The sequence below is a fragment of the Macrobrachium rosenbergii genome, chromosome 42 (genome assembly GCF_040412425.1).
Source record: "Macrobrachium rosenbergii isolate ZJJX-2024 chromosome 42, ASM4041242v1, whole genome shotgun sequence".
Lineage (NCBI taxonomy): Eukaryota > Metazoa > Arthropoda > Malacostraca > Decapoda > Palaemonidae > Macrobrachium > Macrobrachium rosenbergii.
In genome coordinates this window covers 14013040-14036376 of record NC_089782.1, presented here as the reverse complement: position 1 = coordinate 14036376, position 23337 = coordinate 14013040, and the positions used below count along the sequence as shown (strand labels likewise).

The 23337-nt window shown below is 40.5% G+C and overlaps 1 protein-coding gene across 1 annotated transcript in view; it reads left to right on the top strand.

The window, feature by feature from the left end:
- Nucleotides 1-5599: 5599 nt before the first annotated feature.
- Nucleotides 5600-23337, top strand: part of UbcE2M (NEDD8-conjugating enzyme UbcE2M) — a 65752-nt gene continuing 48014 nt past the window's right edge. The window contains exon 1 of the mRNA XM_067085520.1: nt 5600-5897. Coding sequence (XP_066941621.1) covers nt 5792-5897 — 106 coding nt within the window. The 5' untranslated portion in view covers nt 5600-5791. The remainder of the gene's footprint in view (nt 5898-23337) is intronic.

Sequence of the window (23337 nt, the reverse complement as noted above, 5' to 3'; positions counted from 1 at the left end):
ATGAGGACTGACCTCATAGGCCAGTCCGAAACCGACAGTTAGTCTCAGGTTGCAGTGTTCGGATTCCTTAATTGTGACTACTCTTCATTCTTTCATTTAACTGGTAAGAAGATGGGAGGTTTTATTACCAAGCAAGATATTTAAACTCACTAGGAAAATGTAATTTACGGTTAATGCACTGGAATTAAACGTATTGTCAAACCATGAACTATATTCACATGAAAAATCTAATAATCAGAAATATCAGAATAAATGTTGAACGTTTTATCTCTCGTTTTTGAACACCAGGAGAGAGAGAGAGAGAGAGAGAGAGAGAGAGAGAGAGAGAGAGAGAGAGAGAGAGAGAATTGGTGTTAAAAGAGATGATAGAGAGATATATATATAGATAATAGAGATAGATAGAATACAGTATATATATATATATATATATATATGTATATAAAAGTCCTTTAATATCAAGACGGTTGTAGCTTTTGATATATATATATATATATATATATATATATATATATATATATATATATATATATATATATATATATATATAGTGTGAGTGTGTGTGTGTGTGTGTGTGTGTGTGTGTGTGTGTGTGTGTGTGTGTGTGTGTGAGAGAGAGAGAGAGAGAGAGAGAGAGAGAATTCTGTAATTCACCTGTTACGTGTGTAACTTTATTGTTAGCTGATGAAAACCTGTTTGTTTGTAAGTACTAATACAGTATAAATGAAACATATATAAATAAAATATAAACACAAAAAGAAAAAATCTACAACACCTGCTTCATCCTAGGTATAAAGTTCATCAGCATTGCGTCGAACACCTCAGACACTCTACTACTCATCTGTATCATGCTCCCAGGATGGTAAAGCCTTTCCGTAATGTGTGAGCGTGTATGTATGTCTGTGTGTGTGTGTGTGTTTTGAGCAATTAAATCACAAATCAATTAAATATTAGGTGCCTTAATTTATTCTTTCTTCAGTGACAAACAGTATAACATATTCGATGTTACAATGATTTCTTAATATTTCTTTATCTATAATGAAACGGTCCGTTGTCTTCTCAATGCTGTTATCATTTTTGTTTTGTTGTTTTTTTTACCTAATCATTTATTTCCTTCAAATTACTTTCTATCTGGATTTTACTTTTTTCTGGTTGATGTAAGTATTTTTTGTTCAGTGCGTATTACAATCTCAAAAAGAAGCAAAATACATCTTATTGGGTAAGGATGAGCCAGTCTTCTTATTTCCTTTAACACAGTACTATATTTTGGGAAAGGGCTTGCGGTGGCACGAGGCCGTCTTAAAGTAAGCCAACCATTAACAGGGAGGAAAATTCAGAGAATATGTTCAGTGCCGGAATGTCGACCGGAAGTAAAAAAACTTGGACATCTCAAATAAAAGAAGAAGTATCAATGTGACTGGATCAACATCAGATCATTTGATTATCCTTAGTGCTATCATTGTGACAAGTATTCAGGGGCACTATATGTACTTCGACAAATTTAGCCTGACAACGCTAAGGAGTTGGGGAAAGATGGTGAGTGGAAGGAGGCTTCATTAATTTGTGAAAGGAATAGGAAAGGAGTACCGTGGTAGATAATTCAATAGAGAAAACAGGAGATAATGAAATACAAGGAAAAGTCAAACATGCTCAATATTTGAATCAAACTATGTCCAGTAGTCACTATCAACCAAAGAGGCCTCATACTCACAGTTAGTCATAGATTAAGCTCTTGGTCTAGGGCGGCCCGTAAAAACACATACGGGAGACAAGAACATCGCAGCGCTATTATATGTAGATGGCATCATGTTCTCTAACAGCAGAAAGGAAGGGGTTAAGGTGGCAATAAGAAATCTTGAAAAACTGACCTCCTTCATGAAGCCAGAAAAGTCAGGGGTCCCAGTCAAAATAGAGAAGAGGAGAAGCAAATGAAAGGCTGAATAAGAAATGGTTGAATGCAAAGAGTACACATACAAACACCTTTCGGAATGGTAAACAAGAGAGAGGTGACTATAAACTAAGTACAAAATAGTAAGATAAGTGGAATTCATAACTCATGAAATTATGAAATACGGAATAGTGGGAAAGGCTGGAAATATGGCTCTAGAAATAGAATTAAAATAGATGTGACTGGCAACCTTACTATCTTCACCAATGTAGAAACTTGGGGATAAGAACAAAGGAAAATTCCATATACATAACAGTGGATACGGTAAGGGTGGTGAAGAAGGTAGAAGAAGACCAAATAAGAAATCTTATAAAAACTACGGAGGAGACAGTACGATACATGCACATTGGGAGCACGAAATTAATGGAGAAGTAGTCGGACAGAATAGAAAGCGAATGCTCAAAAAGGAAACAAAAAGTAGGATTTACCAAGGATATTGAAAAGAACATATAACGCACGTATATAAAAACATATACAGTATAAGCTTACTTCACTGATGGGATGAGTAAATGGATATATATGGATGAATTAGGTAAAAGAGAGAGGCGGTAACAATGAAGGCCAGTTTAAATTTATCGGAACAGAATTTTAACTTTAAAGGAAAAATGAAGACACTAATTGTGAATTATGTGGGGAAGAAGAAGAAACAACACATCTGAGAGCAAAAGCCTTCAAGGGGTGAAGACATTAAAAAGCTTTTACGGTGAAGGAACCAGAAACCCCAGCTGAGGAATTAGCAAGAGTTTTAATGAAAGTAATGGAAGTCAGGAATATAGAGTAAAAACTTAGTCCTGTCACGATAGCGTATGCCCAACGAAGGTGAAATTTCCGTAGGTACCAACTCTTTGCACCTCCTTAAACAGTTTGGAGCTGTGGGTGGAGCATCGAGGAATCAGGAAACTTGACCACTTATTAAAAAATGTATAGCAACCGAGACAACAGGCCACACCAGTCTTCAGTCAATCAAAAATAGGAAAAGTGCGGCCTGCTGAAGAGCAAGAGCCCGTGACAGTCAGGGACTGGTTGAATCTAGGTAGTAGTATGAGTTAACGTTAATTCATTAAGATAAAGATGTCCTATAAGTAGGGAAGTTTCATTGAAACCGCACACGTAAAAGGGGCCTGAAATACCGGGCTGTTACTAAGCATATCAACAAAAGGTGAGGGAAATAATTAACTCATAATTATTTGTTAATTAGAACAAGAAATAATAACCCTGATATCATTTGTGCCATCTCAATGCACGGCGCCTTGTTTTAGGAAGTGCGCTGTGCCCACGACAAGTCGTGGAGTCAGCTAAGAGGAACCTGAAGTCCAGAACCAATTATGAACCATGAGAAGGAGACATCCAAGGTTAGAGATTCAGGGAGGTACTAAAGAGTCTCAGTGAAAAGACGATGACATGTGCAAAGGAGCCTTTTCCAAGGTAAAGATTGTAGGACTACAGTAACATTCAGCAGTCAAAAACAGTGCCAGAGAGAGAGAGAGAGAGAGAGAGAGAGAGAGAGAGAGAGAGAGAGAGAGAGAGAGAGAGAGAGAGAGAGAGAGAGAGAGAGAGAGAGAGAGAGTGTTGGGAATTATTGACAGTTATAGCATAGGCATGTGACTTCTGCTAAAACCACTAACATAGACGCCAATCATGATAATAGCATACATGCACTGAAAGAGGAACAATGTTCAGCTTAGTAGAAGGAACTTAGCGCACTGTAAATGCTACTAAAGATTTTGGCTAAATCCCATCGACGCCTAGCTGCAATACTTTCTGTTTTTTTATTCTTCACCTATTTCGGCTTGTCTCCTCTCACTTGGCTGTCCAACTATTTCAGCTTCACCCTGGTCCCCTTTTTTCCTTATAATAAAAAAAAATCTGGCAATGTGTCTGATTAGACTTTCAGTTATCCATTCCGGGGACAGTCTCTCACCACTGGCGCCTATAAAGCATGCACAATGAAGATACTTTCACTGGAATGGTGCGTAATGTTCCCATGGTAGGAACTTGCCATAAGGTGCGCAATCACACCACAAGTAGCTATGTTTGATGGATTTGCAGTATTACTCCTGCAGTACTTACACGTTCTGTACCTTGCCCCAAAGAGGAAGTGATACTAGAATCCACATCAAGTTTCTAACTTACTAAAGTAAGTCTAACTCAGTATTTAAAGGTCTGTGTTTCAGTCTTCATCATTTACCCTAATCTTTCGAATGAATACCATAATCCTGGGAAGCTTGAATTTCAAGTCATCAGTCCCTGTGGGCTTGTTCCATATGAATATGGAATTAATAATAATAATAATAATAATAATAATAATAATAATAATAATAATAATAATAAATAATAATAATAATAATAATAATAATAACCTCATCATGCATTTTGTTAAGCTGAACACTGAGCACCTAGTAGATTAAATACAATCAGTGTTATTTCATTCATGGCTTTTGCGTCTGGTTGACGACCTGACAGCTATTTTTTTTTTTTTTTATTTTCAGTAATTCTGAGTTATCGATCAATATTGTATTTTATCAGAGGCACTCTTAGAGTTCGTGAAGATGTTTCAACGGCTTTGCAAATGTGATTACATTCCACACACACGCACACACACACACACACACACACACACACACACACGGGTTGCCTTGAAGAGTAAACTGAAGATCAATAATTATGAGCTAGTGACGAATTCCTGTGAAACCACTGATGCATTCCAGGAGTCAGAATTATGTTCTCGTTCTCCCTATCTGTCTCGTAAGTTATGCGTACTGCTTTAACGTTTTATTTCATACACGAATAAAAAAAAGAGAAAGATTTTAATTTTTGAAAGTATGAGGCACTGTCGGATGGTAAGTGTTAATTAATAAAGTTTGCCCTAGTCTATTTATCTCTCCACAATGTTTATTTTAGGCACAAAATACACAACAGATTTAATGTAAAGGGAATTGAATATCAATTAATTCTAAAAACAAGCATTATGTTACGATGATGAGTGCTTAATATACATACATTATATATGTTGTATATAAATATATACAGTATGTATATATACATATGTATACATTATATATATATATATATATATATATATATATATATATATATATATATATATATATATATATATATATATATATATATATATATATATATATCGATTTTATCTGTGAGCAAATTCTGTGTGATTTCACTCACTTCAGGGACAGGACAATCACCTTAACCTTGAAGGGGGCAGAGCATCTCTTCCTGGATCCATGATGATGCTTAATAATCATTTGAAAATATGCCTTGGATAAGAATAAGAACATGTTGTCGTAAATTGTACATCTTTTTGTGACAGATAGCACCTGAATTCACACCTTGGTCAAAACAGATATTGGATCACTGACTGTAGGAACGGACTGATTTATAAAGTTAACCTACACTAAAGTAAGGTATTATTTTTAATATAGTTCTGCAATTAACCATTTTATCTGACACTTTACTCCATGACACTATATTGATATCAAAGAGATACTGTAATTTAGCAAGTAATTCTTTATTTGTAGATGAACTGAACAACAAAGGGTGAACTGTCTCATGAAAGTATCTCATTGAAATCTTATGGTCTGTGGTTTATAGATTCTTTGGGAGCTTCAAACTTAAGTGTTAATTAGGGTTTTCGTGTAGATCTGCCTTGATTCTAGATGGCGGCCAGTCATAGGCAGTCACCTCTCAATGGAAAGACCCACCACAACAAACCATCAGTCCTTGGAGAGCTAAGTTATCCACCGATTTGTGAATTAAATGTGGCCACAAAACTGCTCCAATATTTGCTGTTTGTTGTGTTAGTTGTGAAAAAAAAACTTTGGAATCATGATCAAGTTATTTTCCATGAAAAACCAGAAGAAAGATGGAAGCGAAGCACCGAAACAGGGAACACAGAAGAGAGCTTCCGCGGCCCAACTCAGAATTACTAAAGGTAAGAATTTACCCATTGAATTTCTCATTAGGGTCCCGTGGTGGGCCTACGGTCACCTGTCGCTCAGGTGTGCAAGACTCCGGACGCAGTCTACTCTCGTAATTTCACTTCAGTCTGTCAGTGTCTCTCCGAGGCTGCCATCTTCATAAGCCTGCGGTAGGCTATGCAAGGCATAAGGTAACTAGTCTGTTCTTACCTTAGGAGCAGGATAGGTAGGTAAAGGACCCTTAGGGTAGGTTTACCCATCATGGCAATTCAGATGGACCAGTCGTCAGTGTGTGAAGAAACTTAGTATTGCAATTTGATTTGCTCTAGTTTTTTCTGAGCTTACTCCTGGAGAACATTGCCGTAGTGAGGTGTGTGCAAAAAGAAATGATTTTCAATGATTTACTTATTTATTAGCCAGATATACTGCCACAAAAAATTATCTTTTATGAAATAGCCTAAATATGAGAGCCACTGCAGACCATAGGGTATAAGTATGTATTCTGGTAAAAACTCAAAAAAACATAATATAAATAAACTTTCCAGTAACCTAACCTGACACAGGACTTTGTGCCTTGACTTGATGTTGGCAGAGGTTTTGCCCCCCCCCCTTGATATATGAAGAATTTGGGTCCTACTAAGATCATTTAGCATATATCCCTTGGTCTCCAATCAGTCCTAAATGTTTTTAAATGATATACAGTACACTGTGCATTGGTGGTATGATGAAAGCACCTATATGTTTGAAAAAAATGTGGCATATGGTCATTAAGCTCATTTTATTATAGCTATTAATCATTTAAAGTAACAAAAAATTAGAGACTTTAGCGGATGATATTTCACTGGGGTTCAAAGAAAAAAGTTCACCATTGCATAGGCCAGTATAAACTAGTGTTTTTTAAACATGCAAAATAAGGAAGTCAAACAGCTCTTTTCCTGTATTTTCAGCAGTATAATTTTTGCCAAATGTTACGTTGAAGATGAAAATATATCAGTTATAGAATTTTTCCATTAAATCAATAAAGGGGAAATGAAAATGATAAACACCTTCATTAACCCTAGGCTGGGTTAAATGTCATACACATAAAATTGTAGGCAGGTTTTTGCTGCAGCCCTTCATCCCAAGCTGCACCCACTTCATAGCCTTTTACTGCTTCTTTTCACTGTCTCAAGTGCTCATTGGGTATAAGTTCCCAAGTGCTTGGCTATATAGCATAAATGTCACTTTTCATTCATTCTTTAAACTTTGGGAAACTGGATCAGAAGGATGGGAGATACCATACATGAATCACAGCATAATCCATTAAAAAAGTGAATAACTCATGTATGTCAATAGTAACAATCACCCAGAAATCTATAAAGTGGGAAAATAGTGTATAGCAGAGACGGATGAATTTAATTTTAAATGTTTCCTAACTTAACCTGATCTAGGGCACTGGGTACTTACTTTGCCTTGGGTTTTGTCCCCCATGAACCCCCTCCTTAACCCAATGTATACTATGGGACCACGTGCAAAAACTATCAGAAACTCCCATTTCATTTCTGCACTTGACACCTGAAGGTAGTCATATCCAAAATCTAAATACAGTATATGCAAGTATGATGATGTTTCCCCATGGAAGTGGTCAAAGTCACATTAAAAACTGTTAGGAATACCATAGCCTATTTCACATTTAAAATAACTTACCTCCTAAGTAGGCTGGTTATATGCAGAGCTTGTACACATTGAAATTGGTTAGATGCATGTAATTTCTGCTAAATTATAGTTTTGACCAGAAACACCTAATGGTCTTAATTTTACATTTTGAAGAGATTGTATTAGGAGGCAAAATAGTCTTCACAAACTTGCAAGGTTGGGATAGGGTTGTGTGTGTAGTCAAATGTTAATGAAGGGCCAACACTGCCCATAGATAACACACAGCTAACCAACAGTGAAACACTCAGTATCTCTTGGATTAGAAAAAATGTTCCTCCACCTGTTACCCATGTTGGTGATGTCTAGTGGTGCATTATAGATCAGTTGATGGAAATCAAGATAAAAAGAAAGGCGATTTTTCATGGACATGATAACATCATATACTAGAACAACATTCTAGAGCACATAAAAAGGGTAGCAACTCATGTAAAGTATCAACTTGTCAGTCAAGGTAGAAAAACATGACTTTTTTGAGAAAGGCAGGTGTTTTGTCCTTGATTTTTTAGGTGATTTAGTTATTCCTATGGAAATACAAAGCACAAAGAGAGTACTTCTCAGCATGAGCTGGAAATGATTGTTTAAGTTTGATAAAAAGTGATTACTGTTATTGGAGGTAGGCAGGGGAGTTGTGGTGGGGGGAAAACATACTCACTTGCTGTAATCCAGGACGTTTTCGTCTGCCGCATTTAAACATCTTGCTGGGCTCTAACAGAGAATGAGGTTTTAACTTTTTTTTTATCTAATTTATTGTATGTTTGATATTTGTGTTTTTTGTTCAGCATGGTTTTAAACAAGAAAAGTGAAGGATGTGAGTGGTGGTTTAGTTGCTTTATGTTGGTGTTAATGTAACCTGTTTGTTGTTCTGCAGTGGTAGGTCATGTGAGGAGTGTGCTGGTTATGCTCCATAATAGAAAGGTTCTGAGCAGTAGAGGAAGGCTAAAGGGTATTCACATTTCTTTAAAGGGGATTTCTCTGCCTTCGATACTGTTGAATCATTTTGGGTCTCTCTCTCTCTCTCTCTCTCTCTCTCTCTCTCTCTCTCTCTCTCTCTCTCTCTCTCTCTCTCTCTCTCTCTCTCTCTCTCTCCAGGTACTGTATAGTCTCTTGTGCAGAGGTCTCCTTAGGTGAGACTGTAGAGCATGTTTGTGTTTTGTCACTGCTTATCCTTACTTTAAAGATGTTGTCATGGTTTTTTCCCCTCTTGGGAACTTTTAAGTTATTGAAGAGGTATGGAGTGAGAACAATGGTTAATTCAACAATCTTAGGAAGTAAGTCAAAACAATTTCTCTAAACCTAGATTGATTTGCTACTAATTTTATTAAGAAATTTTGCAGTCAGCACAGGTTATCTGTGTATATTGCAATACTGTACCCTCCCTGAACACCTGAATTAGCCCTGGTTACCCACCAGCCCGAACTATATCCCCGTAACTTTTACCCACCAATTGGGTAATTAACTGTCAGCGTTACCAACGCTTACAAGAAATCTTGTCAAGATGAGTTACCTGAGACACCGTTGGCAACGCTGCTGCAAGCTCCAGCCGCGCGAGACCGGGTTCCTCAATTGCTTTCTGTTCGCCGTGCTGCTTAGATGTTTCCTGCTTCAGGTGAACTTTTGGTTGTTAGCCAGATCCCCGTATACTAACTTTATTGATATTGGATGATGACTTTGACCTGTTTTTTGCCTTTTTCTCCTGGATTGTTCTGTCGCGTGGCATTGGATTTTTCTCTCCTGTCTGGACTATGGCTCGTTTTGGACTCGCAGCTACTGTGACCAACACCACTACTGCTGGAGACGCTGCAACTCACCGATCGTACACGGCTTGCAAACAGAGGACGAGGGCCCTCAAACATGATAGACATTCAGTTTGTATAGCTTGTAGGAAGATGCAAGGTAGCTTAACTTTGAGATGTGACGAATGTAGGTCATGGTCAAAAGATCAGATGGAGGATTATGTTTAGCATAGAAAATCTCTATCTTCCAAGAGGAAACATAGGGAACCAGCTGTAGAAACTCGGAGTCTAGATAAAGAAGCTATAGAATCGAAGTTATTCAGGAAGTTGGAAGATAAATTATCAGTTAGCATGACAAATTTATTTTCTAGTTTTATGACTAAGTTATCAGAATTCAAAGAGCAAAATATAGGTAATAGGGAAATAGAAACTAACCATTCTTTTTCAGCTCCCCTGCCTGTTCCAGAACCAGCCCTAACGGGTGCTGGGGGTTATGGAGAACCGCAAACCTCGAAGGTAGGATCTGCCGGCCCCCCCGGTGCGAAGCAGGCAGTGTTAGCAGCAGATTTCCCCCTTTCTTTGGATAGTGTAAGTCCAGAGGTAAATTTAGAGATAGGATTGACACAGACGAATAGGGATAGCGAGGTAGCAAAGAGTGTACTGTAGGAGAGAAGTTGAAGGTGCAGTCTTCGGGGACAGGTGTAATTAAGGCTCCGGGATCTCTGTTAGATCCAGCAGCTATTCTTTTTCGGGCTGCAGTCTCCTTGCAACAAAATGTTGCTAAATTGGTTGAGGAGGATGTAGATTTAGTAGTAAGTTTGCCAGGTTCAGGAAGGTCGGAGGATTTCCCTTCCTCTTCGAGAGTTCCTTTTCCTTCTGGGGATAAATTTTCATTGGTTGGTGATGGTTCATTTGATTGGACATTAAATGTAGCAGAATACTGTATAATGCTAATTTATTGGGTCTTTCCAAAGGGTATAGTCATTGGTCAGACAGTTTTAATATAGTGTATTCGAATATCCATGATCATATAATGAAGAATTTCCCAGAATTCACAAATGATGTATTGCAAGGTTATCAGGGAGGACCAGAATCTGTATATTTTCTTTCTCTAAAATCTATGTCCTCTTCTGTAACCTCAGATTTCTCCCTATCCTCTACAGCTTCCAAACCTTCTTCTGCTACTCTTTCTCAACCTTCCCTTTCGGGCCACCTTTCGGGGGACATTCCGGGTGTTTTGGTAGTTCATCTGGCATCTATGCCATCAGCGGGTTTGTCTTCAGTGCCATCTGTGGCGAATCCTGTACCATCGCAGGCTTCTGATCTAGTTGCTGCTGCAGTTGGCGGCGCTCTTACCGCAGCATTTAATTCTGCGGTTCCAATAGTTTCCACAATTCCTCCAGTACCTAAGATGTCTGGTGTTTCGTCTTCTCCTGTTTCTTTGGGTTCAGTACCTCATAATCTTCCCTTCGAAACCCTTTCGAGTTTGGGACCAGCTGGAACATTCTGTACCTGCCCAACATCGTCAACAGGAGCTCCAGGGTAACTCCGAGTGTGGCATTTTCCTTTCTTCTTCCTTCAGTTCCTCCTTTCTCAACTTTTCCGACAGGTTCCTCTGTCCCTCCGGCTAAGGCGGTCTATGTAGGTTTGGATTTGATTTTGGGTAATCAGGGACCCTGTCCCTCTTCTTCTTTAAGTAGGGGGGCCTTCTGTTCTGGATCCCCAGTCTCATGTGACCCTGCTACATCCGGGTTTACAGGGTGCGGGTGTTGCGGTCTCTCTGCTCTCAGGAGTGGGTGTTGGACTTATCTACTTGGTGTATCCACAGTCCAAGGCTCTGGAGGAGCTGATACAGCATAACCAAGCAATGTTCGAGTCGCTTTATGCAATGAAGCCGGTGGTAACAGTCACCAAAGAATCTAGTCTGGTTTGGCAGGGTTGAGCAGGCTTTGAGAGAGGCTGACAATAGGTCGGCATGAATGATAGGATCGGGTAAGCAGGATTCAGCCTTGCTTCCTATTCAGAAGGGCTTTTATAGGGTCGCGGGTAACCCTTCTGCAGGTGTTAGGGTCCGCTGAACGAGTCGGTAGAGGCTGTCCTATGTCGGGTTCCATCATTGAACCGTCTTGTATCTATCTCGGCCAGAGAAGCCAGTATCTTAGAAGACACCTTCCACAACCAGGTGGAGGCATTATCACACACTATGTGGATGTTACCCGGTCTGATGGGGTTCCTCAAACAGGATGGTTATACTTGTCTGGCCCAACTCTTTTCGACAACCTCGGTTTCCACGGGGCTTGCACACCAGGCAAACATTTCTGCAGGATGTACTACGTTCTTAGGGAAGAAGAGGAGCTTCCTTATCTGAACCACCCACCTCCTCATTTTCCTGACATCCATAAGAGGGCACTGCTGAGGGCTCCAATGGCACTCAGTAGCAGTTTGTTCAGAGAAGAAGACATGTTGCGATGGTCAACTTTGTCATTTACTTCTGCAATGGAGTCGCTGCAGGCAATGATTAGGGTTGCAGCACAGAGTGCGAGATCCCCAAAGGGGACTAAAATGTCTTCTCCTTTGAAGCGCTCTCGCTCTAAGTCGCCGGGAAGTTCTCCTAAGGGAATACGATTTGCTTCCAAGCTTTCCAGTTCTGCCTCGGATCCGAAACCTTCCAATCGTAAGAAGGATTTTTGAAAATAGGAGACATTCCCTTTGCTTGCACCGGTAGGAGGTTGCCTTGCCCCGTTCTGGGACATCTGGAAGGATTGGGGTGCGGAGAGTTGGGTAGTGGAGGTCTTAAGGAAGGGTTACAGAGTCCCTTTTCACTCTCGTCATCCGCTGTCCAACTCACCAGTACATCTTCCCAGTTACTACCCCTCTTCCATCAGGGGGGGTTAGCTTTGACAGCAAAGATCTGAGCCCTTTTAGAGAAGGGAGCCATAGAGCCCGCTCCCCCTTCTCCGGGGTTCTACAGCCAGATCATCGTAGCCCCAAAGTGGGAGGATCTTGGAGACCTATCATAGACCTCTCAGGTCTCAACAAGTTTGTAACCTCGACGAAGTTTCATGTGGAAACTTCCCAGTCGGTAGTGCGGTCGGTCTGGAGGGAAGATTGAATGATTTCAGTGGACCTCAAGGACACTTATCTCCAGGTTCCGATTCATCAGGAACCTCGGAAGTTCCGTCATTTCTCGGGTCCAACTGGAACGTTTCGGTTCAAAGTCCTCTGCTTCGGTCTGACCACAGCACCTCAGGTATTCACGAGGGTGATGTCTCCTGTTTCAGACATCATGCATCATCGGGGATTCTAAATAAGAAGATACCTCGACGACTGGCTGGTTCAAGCTTTGTCAGAAGGCGAGGCTCTGTAGGCGAGAGATTTTCTTTTGAACTTATGCCAGGAGTTAGGCATAAGAATCAATTTCGACAAGAGTTCTCTATTTCCAAGACAAGTAAAGACATACCTGGGAATGATGATTCAAACGCGCTTTTTTAGGGCTTTCCCGACAGAGGAGCGGGTTCTAATGACTTTAAGCCAGCCGGAAACTTTCATGTCAAACAAAGTTCAACGTGTGAGTTTATGGAAAAGACTGCTGGGCCAGATGGCCTCCCTATCCCTTCTTGTTCCAGGGTCTCTTCTCCTGATGCGTTCTCTGCAGGTGTGTCTCAGGAATCGCTGGGACTTTCGAGAAGAGAACGCATCAATAATCTGGGATGATTCTTGCCTGAAGGATCTTTGGTGGTGGTCAGAAGAACATCATCTGACCACCGGCGTAAGATTGGACCCCCCCCTTCCAGGCGTACATCTGTACACAGATGCCTCAGATCAGGGTTGGGGTGTAACCCTGGAGGAATCTCAGGATCATGGTCTTTGGAGGGATCTGAATCGAGAGGAGTCCATAAATTACAGGGAATTAAGAGCAGTCGAGGAGGCTCCAAGATGCTTTGCAGAACAGGTAAGCAACAAGACCTTAGCATTGTTCTGCGACACCGTTACAGTAGTATCGTATCTCAGGAAGGAGGGAGGGAACAAGATCACAGGCGTTGAATGATGTAGCACAGAGAGTTCTCCGCTGGTGTGAAGAACACACAGTTTCGCTCATTCCCCAATTCTGAGTCGGTCTCAGGAAGTTCTCGGAGGGAATGGACTTTAGTGCAAGACGAGGTGCAACTGCTGCTCAAGAGATGGCCAGCGACGTTGGACCTATTCGCCACCAGGATGAACCATCACCTTCCAGTTTACTTCTCCCCTGTAGCGGATCCCATGTCCTGTGGGACAGACGCAATGTTGCACCCATGGGACAACTTACAAGTTTATGCATTTCCTCCTTCGGGATGATACAGGAAGTGCTAGCAAAACTCAGGATCTGCAAGAACACTCAAATGACCCTGATCTGCTGATTCTGGCTCAGATACCTTGGTTTCTGGACCTCCTGGACCTGTTGGCAGAAGTTCCGGTAGTCCTCCCAGAGAGGAGAGATTTACTCAAACAGGCGTGCTTCCACTACTTCCACCGGAACTTCCGCGTGCTGAAGCTAGCTGTGTGGAGACTGTCCAGCGAGTGGCCCGTCATGCGCGACTCTATAAAGCAGTGGCTAGACAACTGTCCTTCTTAAGGAATTCAACCAGGAAGTTATACCAGGCCAGGTGGGCAATATCTTGGATGGTGCTGGAAACAAGGACATTGTATTTCGCTCCTGACAGTTGCGAAAATAGCAGACTTCTTGCTATTTTTAAGGAGAAACAAGAGACTTTCTTACTCTACAATTGCTGGGTACAGGTCAATGCTGAGTAGTATGTTCCATTTTCATCTTCTGGAACTCTCAACCAGCAAGATTCTCCATAATCTGTTAAGATCTTTTAAAACAGAGCTCCCAATTCTTCCGCTCTGGGTCCCCTTGTGGGATTTAGCGGTGGTATTGAATTTCCTAAGATCGACAGCCTTTGAACCTGTAGAGTCTCTACCCCCAAGGCAATTAACTAAGAAAGTTCTGTTTTTAATTGCGCTGGCTACGGCCAAGAGAATCTGAGGAATTCGGGCGGCATCCAGGACAGTCTCCTTTTTGGGAAAGATATTTTTTTTTCTTACCTACTGGAATTTGTGGCAAGTCCGAATCAGAAATGAATCCTTTGCCAAGGGCATTCAAAGTCGCATCCTTAGCAGACTTTGTAGGAGGCAATGCTTCTGAGATGCTATTATTCCTAGTTAGGGCTTTAAAAGTCTATCTGTCTCGGGCCGAGAAACTTTTGCCTTGCCCGAGAATGTTATTCGTCTCCTAAATGCCCTTCGTGTTCGATCTCCAAGAACGCAATCAGTTTCTTTCCTCAGGAGGTTATCCAGCAAGCATCAGAAGGCTCTTCATCAACTTCGGAACCTTCCACTTCATTTGCGCATCCGGGGGTGCATAGTATCAAAGAAATGGCGACATCTTCGGCCTTCCTTAGGAATTATGTGGTGTCGGCGATTTTAGAAGCGGCCATTTGGAAGTCGGTGTCGGTCTTTACAACCTTTTACCTCAGGGACATCCAATTTTCGTCGGAGAAGGGTTACTCTTTGGGTCCTTTTGTGGCAGCCAACACGATCTTGCAAATGCAGGATGGGGAGTTAGGGATTCAAGATAGGCTAGGAATTTGGAATTCTCAATTGATCAGGATCCATAGGGGGAGCATTAGGCAGGACATTAGCACGATGAAACTAGGCTGAGCCAGATTGATAGGATCTTTCTCCAAACCCCCCCCCTCTTCTGCACAGGTATCGGCTGCATCATACGGCGAAGAACCCGAAGAGACTGCACATTCAACTTCTCCTCCATACATGCGAGGCTGCAATAGCCACATGGGAGGTTCATCGTACCCCTCCATACATGAGAGTGCTTTGATTAGCCACATGGGAGGTTCATCATCCCCCCATACATGAGAGTGCTTTGATTAGCCACATGGGAGGTTCATCGTCCCCTCCATACGTGAGAATGCTTTGATTAGCCATGTGGGAGGTTGTCGTTCTCTGCTACTCATGGGAGGCTGTGATTAGCCACATGGTAGGTTGGTTTTGATACCCCTCTATCCATGAGGAGGTTTGGATACCGAATGAGAGGTAGCTCGACTCAGACAGTACCGTTGAGACTGACGTCGAGGATACTCTGTCTACAGGCATCCTCTCCTGCCGAGTGGATAACCAGGTGAGGATACATGCCCCCCCGTTTGGCAGGTTGGGCTGAAACTAGATTGATCCCACTTCCTTAAAATTTTGTTAATTGGGCTAATTCAAGTGTTCAGGGAGTGTATTGCAATATGAAGTTTTCATAATAAAACTAATATTGTAATACTTACCTGAACACCTGAATGATTCCCACCCTCCTCCCTACTTCAATTTGATTAGTGAATTACGCAATTGGGAAACCTGGTCTCACGTGGCTGGGACTTGCAGCAGCGTTGCCAACGGTGCTTCAGGTAAATTATCTTGACAAGATTTCCTGTAAGTGTTGGTAATGCTGACAGTTAACCCCTAAACGCCGACTGGACGTATCGTAAGTCGACTAAAATTGTCTGTCGGGTGACGAGTGGACGTACCGTACGTCAACTACAAAAAATTTCAACGTTCGGTCAACTTTGACTCGACCGAAATGGTCGAAAAATGCAATTGTAAGCTAAAACTCTTACATTCTAGTAATATTCAATAATTTGCCTTCATTTGCAACAAATTGGAAGTCTCTAGCACAATATTTCGATTTATGGTGAATTTAAAAAAAAAAAATTTTCCTTACGTCCGCGCGGTAACTCGCCAAAAATTTCAGAAATTCTTTCACCATTTTGTCATAATTTTTGCACCATTTTATATTAGCCAATACATAAAGTTTTATATATGAAAATGTGCCCAATTTCATGTAAAATACAACAAAAAACAACCCATGGTTGTAGCTTTTATCAGTTTGGAAATATTTTCATATAAATCACGATAAGTGCCAAAATTTCAACCTTCGGTCAACTTTGACCCAACTGAAATGGTAGAAAAATGCAATTGTAAGCTAAAACTCTTACATTCTAATAATATTCAATCATTTACCTTCACTTTGCAACAAATTGGAAGTCTCTAGCACAATATTTCGATTTATGGTGAATTTTTGAAAAAAAACTTTCATTTCGTCCACGCGCGGTAACTCGGCCGAACATCTCAGAAATTCTTTTGTCACTTTGTCGTAATGTTTGCATCGTTTTATATTAGTCGTTACATAAAGTTTTATATATGAAAATGTGTGCAATTTCATGTAGAATACAACAAAAAATAACTCATGGTTGTAGCTTTTATAAGTTTTGAAATATTTTCATATAAATCACGATGTGCCAAAATTTAAACCTTCGGTCAACTTTGACTCAACCGAAATGATTGAAAAACACAATTGTAAGCTAAAACGCTTACATTCTAGTAATATTCAATCATTTACCATCATTTTGCAACAAATTGGAAGTCTCTAGCACAATATTTCTATTTATGGTGAATTTTTGAAAAACTTTTTCCTTACGTCCACGCTGTAACTTGGCCGAACATCTCAGAAATTCTTTCGTCACTTTGTCGTAATGTTTGCACCGTTTTATATTAGTCGTTACATAAAGTTTTATATATGAAAATGTGTGCAATTTCATGTAGAATACAACAAAAAATAACTCATGGTTGTAGCTTTTATCAGTTTTGAAATATTTTCATATAAATCACGATAAATAGAAAAAATTCTACCTTCGGTCAACTTTAACTCGACCGAAACGGTCGAAAACTGCAATTGTAAGCTAAAACACTTACAGTCTAATAATATTCAATCAATTACCTTCATTTATCAACAAACGGGAAGTCTCTAGCACAATATTTCGATTTATGGTGAATTTTTGACAAAACTTTTTTTTATGTCCACATGTTACGAATTCATGTATCATTTTGTGATAATATTTTCTCTGTGTTGCTTTGATTGTTTTACAATTTGTTATATACAAAAATCATCGCAATTTAGTGTACAGTACAAAGAAAAAAAAACTCATTAGCTTTAACCGTTTTGCTCACAGCGCGATTTGTTTACAATTATATATGAAATTTTTTTTTTTGCGCTGTCATATATATTTCAATATTTATATATGATAATGATATTTTTTCTCATTTCTGATAGTTGCATACTAAACTTCAGGCAATTACAAAAAAAGGAGCCAAAAATGAACTCTTAATCTTGAAAGCTAAGCGTGCTGTGATTTTTTGAAAAATTTTTTTTTTTCCGCTTCGGCGCTAACTCCTGAACTCTGCCGGCATACGGCAGACACTTTTGTAAATAGAGGCTCGGCGTTTAAGGGTTAATTACCCAATTAGTGGGTAAAAGTTACGGGGATATAGTTCGGGCTGGTGGGTAACCAGGGCTAATTCAGGTGTTCAGGTAAGCATTACAATATTAGTTTTATTATGAAAACTTCATTCCTGTTGGCAGTAATTCACTAAACCAATCCCTACATATCCGGTAACTCGCATAGATCATCTTACTTACACTAACCTAACAATAATTTATTTATAAATTATGGCTTACAACATTCTTATGACAACCCCTTTAGTGACATGAATAGGTGACAACAATACAAAGAATGTACATCATGACTAACAGAACTCCAGTATCCATTTTCTTCATATCCTTTGAATATACACAAACTACTGTAAATGGTTTCCAGGTTGGATGCACAGTGCAATTAGGTCATAAGAATTTTGAAAGAGTCTGATCTTGTTTGTATGGCAGATGTCAGTTTTGCACAAGCCTCTATCAGTGTCAGTGCACACTTTCCACTTCCTTTCAAACCCTGTTTACATACAACAGATTTAAAATACTGCAGACACCAGACTGCACAAAATTTACTGACAACTTTCTACCAGTCTGTTATTGGGTACTCTGTACTCACAGTGCCTGTTCACTTTCTATTGTCTTTTCTTATATCACTCCAATCACAACGCAGCCAGACACCACATCAGAGTGATAGTAATCCCTTCCACCACAGCTGACCTGCAGCAAGATGGAGTTACTATTAGTATTAATGGGAGAGAGAACAAGGACAACAAAAATTAAAAAACTGACTATTAATTTTTGAAGCATTAATAAATGTGACAATAAAACATTTTTTTTTTATAATTAATGCCTAAAAACTGGCCAATGTACGGCCACCATAATGTGAGTTTCTCTTGGTATTCAGGGAAACCCGTTGTTCTTTAGCTTTTTGGATCACTTAGTTACAGCTAAGAGTTCTTCTCTGATGCTTCTATTGCTGTTGTTCCCAGGTCTGTTAAGGAGTGCTAACCTTACTGAGCCTTCCATAGTTGTACCTTTGGAGATATGTGTGTGGTATCAAGTTGTACCACTTTATCTGCTGCATTTCCTGCTCAGATGAGATCTCAGAGTAAGTTCTTTCTCCTTGTCTTCTTCTGCCCTTTCTTCCTCCTAAAAGAAGAAGAACACGAAGAAGTAGTCCAGAATTTCCGATGTACACATACTTGATCCATGGCGCATGCACTTGCAGACAGATGGTTCATTCATAAAGTGCACTGCTTTATGTAAGGTGTTGTGGCAGGAGGTGTGCACCAGATCATGCAGACACTCGTGGTATTCCTGGTCTATGTAGAACTTCCAGCTTAAGCATATATGAGAGTGTGCAGGAGCATTCATCCTTACCTATCTAATTCAGTCTCGGCTAATCAAACAAAAGTCTACAAAAATATGGGCCACAATTTTGAGTAGCTACAAGTCAGTCTTTCGGAAATTTGTTCAACCTCTGAAGAAGCTTGATCATTGTCCTTCTTTTCTCGACTTACTGAAGTTGGTGCTGTTCTTTTCTGTCTTCTCGCAACCTTGAATAAGCAAGACATCTTTGGTATCCATTTACATCTGGAAGCTTACGTCTTTCATCATTCTACATGTTTTGAAGGTGATCAGTGAGATGGATCATTCCTCTTCTGTGGTCCTGTGGTTCCAATGACAGTATGATGTCTTATGTTGCCTCCGTAAAGACTAGACTTTCAACCCAATGCCAATGACTCATTTGTTAGTTCCGAGTTGGCCAAGAAGCGTCCAAATTGTCATTTTTCTCACTAGTGAGATGATCAAACAGGCGTACTCTGCAACTTCCTGTGGACATCAGTATGTTTTGGGCCAGATCTTTCGAGGCCAGGGCCATTGATCTGTCCATCGCATTCAGGAAGAACCTGTCGGTCGAGTACTAGGATGAAATGTAAGTGTGCAGATCACATTCATCTCCTTTTACCTTGGGACGTTGCCCAAAGGTCCTTGGACTCCTTTTTCTTGGATCCCATGGTGGATGCTCAACAAGTCATATACAGTAGTTCACCCAGCTCTTGAGGGACATGTTGCATCTTGCCTAAGGTGTGTGGCTGCAAGGAGAAGGTGTGTGTGGACTGGCCTCCTCCTTTTCTCTTGTCTTCCTTCCCCTTCCAGTGGGCAGAGGAACAGTGAATGAGCCGTCATATACTGAACGGGCGTGCATACAGGTGATCTAGATGACTGAGTATCCTATCTAAAATCTAGCTCCATTTGGATGCAAATCTTTCCTTCTCTCTAGCAAGGGGAGAGAGGGACTGACTATGAGCAAACCAGTTGGTTTCTCTTAGCTTTATAGTCTCCGACACTGTGGGTTCATCCAAACCTTTTTGAATCAAGGATATTACTTTCCTTTAATTCAAAATGCCCAGAAGTCTGACGATTGAACATCTCTCTTGTTCAGTAGATCAGAGGTATGGTCTTCTTCCTTTGCTCTTTTATGACTTGGAAGAGAGTACCCAGGTGAGCCTAACTACCAGTCAGTTCAGAGACTTACTCAGAATCCTCCCTCCAAGAGTAAGTCTCCCATATGTAAAGACCAAGGATTTTTATTTGTGTAGGAACAAATGACAAATTTTTTAAGTAATTTGTATTTTTCTTATCATACAAACCTGAGGTCTTTACATAAAGGGCCCACCTCTTACCACACCTCATTCTCTTACCTGGGCCAAAAGGTAAACTGGGTAGAATTGAATGTGCACCAATCTGGTGGGCGGTCCATCTGCCCCTACCATCGGTAGCGATTACCATAACCACCTTGCAAGTGTTTAACGGCTGGATTTCCAGCTCGCTGAAAGTTAAGCCTCAGGTTTGTATGTTAGGAAAAATACAAATTACTTTAAAAATTTGTAATTTTTCTAGTATTAGTGCTTGCAAACTTGAAACTGTTCACATTTGTGGAGGCAGTGTTGCAGAAACACTAATTGGCAACTTTTATGTTGCCACTGATGTTGGCAACTTATGCCAAGTTTGACAATGAGGAATGTTTGTGACACTGCCTTAATGTTCACTTGTGACATTGTCATATGATACTGCTTTAACATTCTTATAGGATATTTCCTAAATGTTCTTGTGACATTTCCTTAATATTCTCATATGATAGTGTCCTAACTAAGTTTAGTTTTGATAGATGGGTGGTGTGAATACTGTACCTGTAATTTATTGTTCAGAGAAAATTTCTAGTGTGGATCATGTGAGAATATGCAGTAGCAGATCACAAAGAATTTGCACACTGAAATTTATTAGTATTTTTATGCGTAAAAAGGTTTATACTGTTAAGGAAAGGAAAACATCTAGGTCTCTTAGCTGTTAAGGTGTCTATGTTTTGTATGGCAAGCCAGAGCATTTGTAAAGTGTCTTTTCCTGTTACTCTGTGAATTCTGTCTTGGGAAGTATTTTTGAAATGAACCTTACCTCTCCATTAATTCTGTCTTGGGAAGTATTTTTGAAATGAACCTTACCTCTCCATTATAGCATAGCTTTTGCAGTACTTCCATGCCAGCGGTTAGTTTGACAGATTGAAATAGGGGGCTAGTCTCTCACCATCTTCACGATTTGACAGTCCAATTACATCAGTGGACTGACTAGTGAGATGATGAAACAAGCATACTCTGCAACTTCCTGGTGGACATCAGTATGTTTTGGGCCAGATCTTTTGAGGCTAGGGCCCTTTGGTTCTGTCAACCAGGTACATTCCAGGCAAAAGGAACGTAGTGGCAGACAAATTGAGTCGTCCAGAGTCAAGTCTTGGGAACAGAGTGGTCATTGCACCAAGGAGTGGTGGAAAGGCTGTTTCTCCTTTGGGGAACGCCGATGGTGGATCTGTTCGCCACATGTTTCAACAGAAAACAGAAAGTATTCTTCTAAGTAGTTCTGGAAGATGCCCTTCAACATCTGTGGGACAACCTTGATGTTTACGCCTTTCCACCCTTTTGCCTGATTCGTCAGGTGATCAACAGGGTAATGACCTCCCAGAACATCAGGATGACTTTGATAGCTCCCTTGTGGCTACATGGCGGGTGGTACCCTGACCTTCTAGCTCTGCTGACAGAAGCTCCAAGAGATTTCTCCTTGATACAATCTTCTTTGCCAGCCTCACGTTGAAAGATATCATCAATCATTCAAGTCCCTATCTCTTCATGGTTGGAGACTATCCAGTATCTCCTGCAAGCGAGAGGTTTCTTGTGGGGCAGCGTCAGAGATGTCTGGATAACTCAGGAAATCATCAACAGCCGTGTACCAAGGGAAGTGGGCAGTCTACTGTGATTGGTGTCGTCAACGGGGTTTCTCTCTGGTTGGAACTTCTATTCAGCAAGTAGCTGACTTCCTCATTTTCCTACGTAGGGAAAAGCTCCTTTTTGTGTCAGCCATAGGGCTGCCTAGGCCTAGTTCTTCATCTGAAAGGAGTGGATCTTTCTTCTTCATGGGAGATCTCTATGCTCTTATGAAGTTTTGAACAATCCTGTCCACCTAGGGAACTCAAGCCTCCTAACTGGGATTTGATGCTGGTTCTTAGCAGCCTTACTCGTGCCCCTTTGTGCCTTTATGGGGTTCTTCGGATAGGGCTTTAACCCTCAAGGTGGTATTTTTGCTTACCTTAGCGTCAACCAAAAGAGTGGGGGAAATTCATGGCCTCTCTTTAGAGGTGAAACACTCAAGGGGCTGGAGTCTAGTGTGTTTTGAATACGCCCCAGAATTTGTGGCTGAGACTCAGAATCCATCGGTTTCCCAATGACAGATTCAAGTCCTTTTTGATTCTGTCCCTTGCAGATATTGTTGGTGATAAGCCTAGTAAAATGCACTTTTGTCCAGTTCAGGCATTACGCTACTATCTAAAAAGAACTCGATACCTCAGACCTGGGTGTCAAAGGCTTTTTGTTAGTACTGGCTGGAACAAGAAAGAAGTGTCCAAGAATACTATCTCCTTCTGGCTATGGGAGGTTATCAGAAGTGCATGTACTTCTTCTAACGTAGATGACAACTCAGTACAACCTAAAGTTCATGGTGTCAGGGGTCTTGGCCCCTCCATCGCTTTTAGGAAGAATCTATCGGTTCAAAGAGTTTTGAAGGCTGGTATATGGAATTGTCAGACCACCTTCACCTCTTTCTACCTGAAGGACATCACTCATAGGTCCTTGGACACTTTTTCCTTGGGTACAGTGGTGGCTGCCCAACAAGTTGTCTAATTTGCCAGTGCTCCTTATGGATAAATTGTATCTAGTCTAGATGTTGGTGTGAAAGAGGTTGTGATTGTGGTGAATGGTCTTATTCCTTTCTCCTTTTCCTTCTTCACTCATGGCGAGCAGCGAAGAGAACAATCTTTGGTAATGGATCTGTCTAGATATGGGTGAGGAGGACGTCTTTATTTTTCTTTACTTTTCTTACAATGAATGAATTTCAGGAGTAGAAATGATACCTTCCTTCCCTCAGTAAACAGAGTATTCTTCTCATAGATCAAGATAGTTAACCAATTGTTTAATTTTACAACAAATACAAATCCTCCCTTTCTTCTTGGTGCATTATGGAATCTTATTCCCCTCGTGGCAAAAGCCCAGATGTCTGGCTACTAGGAAAACATTTTCTCCTCTTAGTCAGAGGCTGTCAACTCCTTCCTATAATCCAACAATGGTCAGGAAGTGAGCCCAGGTGAGCCAGACCTACAATCAGTCATTGCTTACTTTT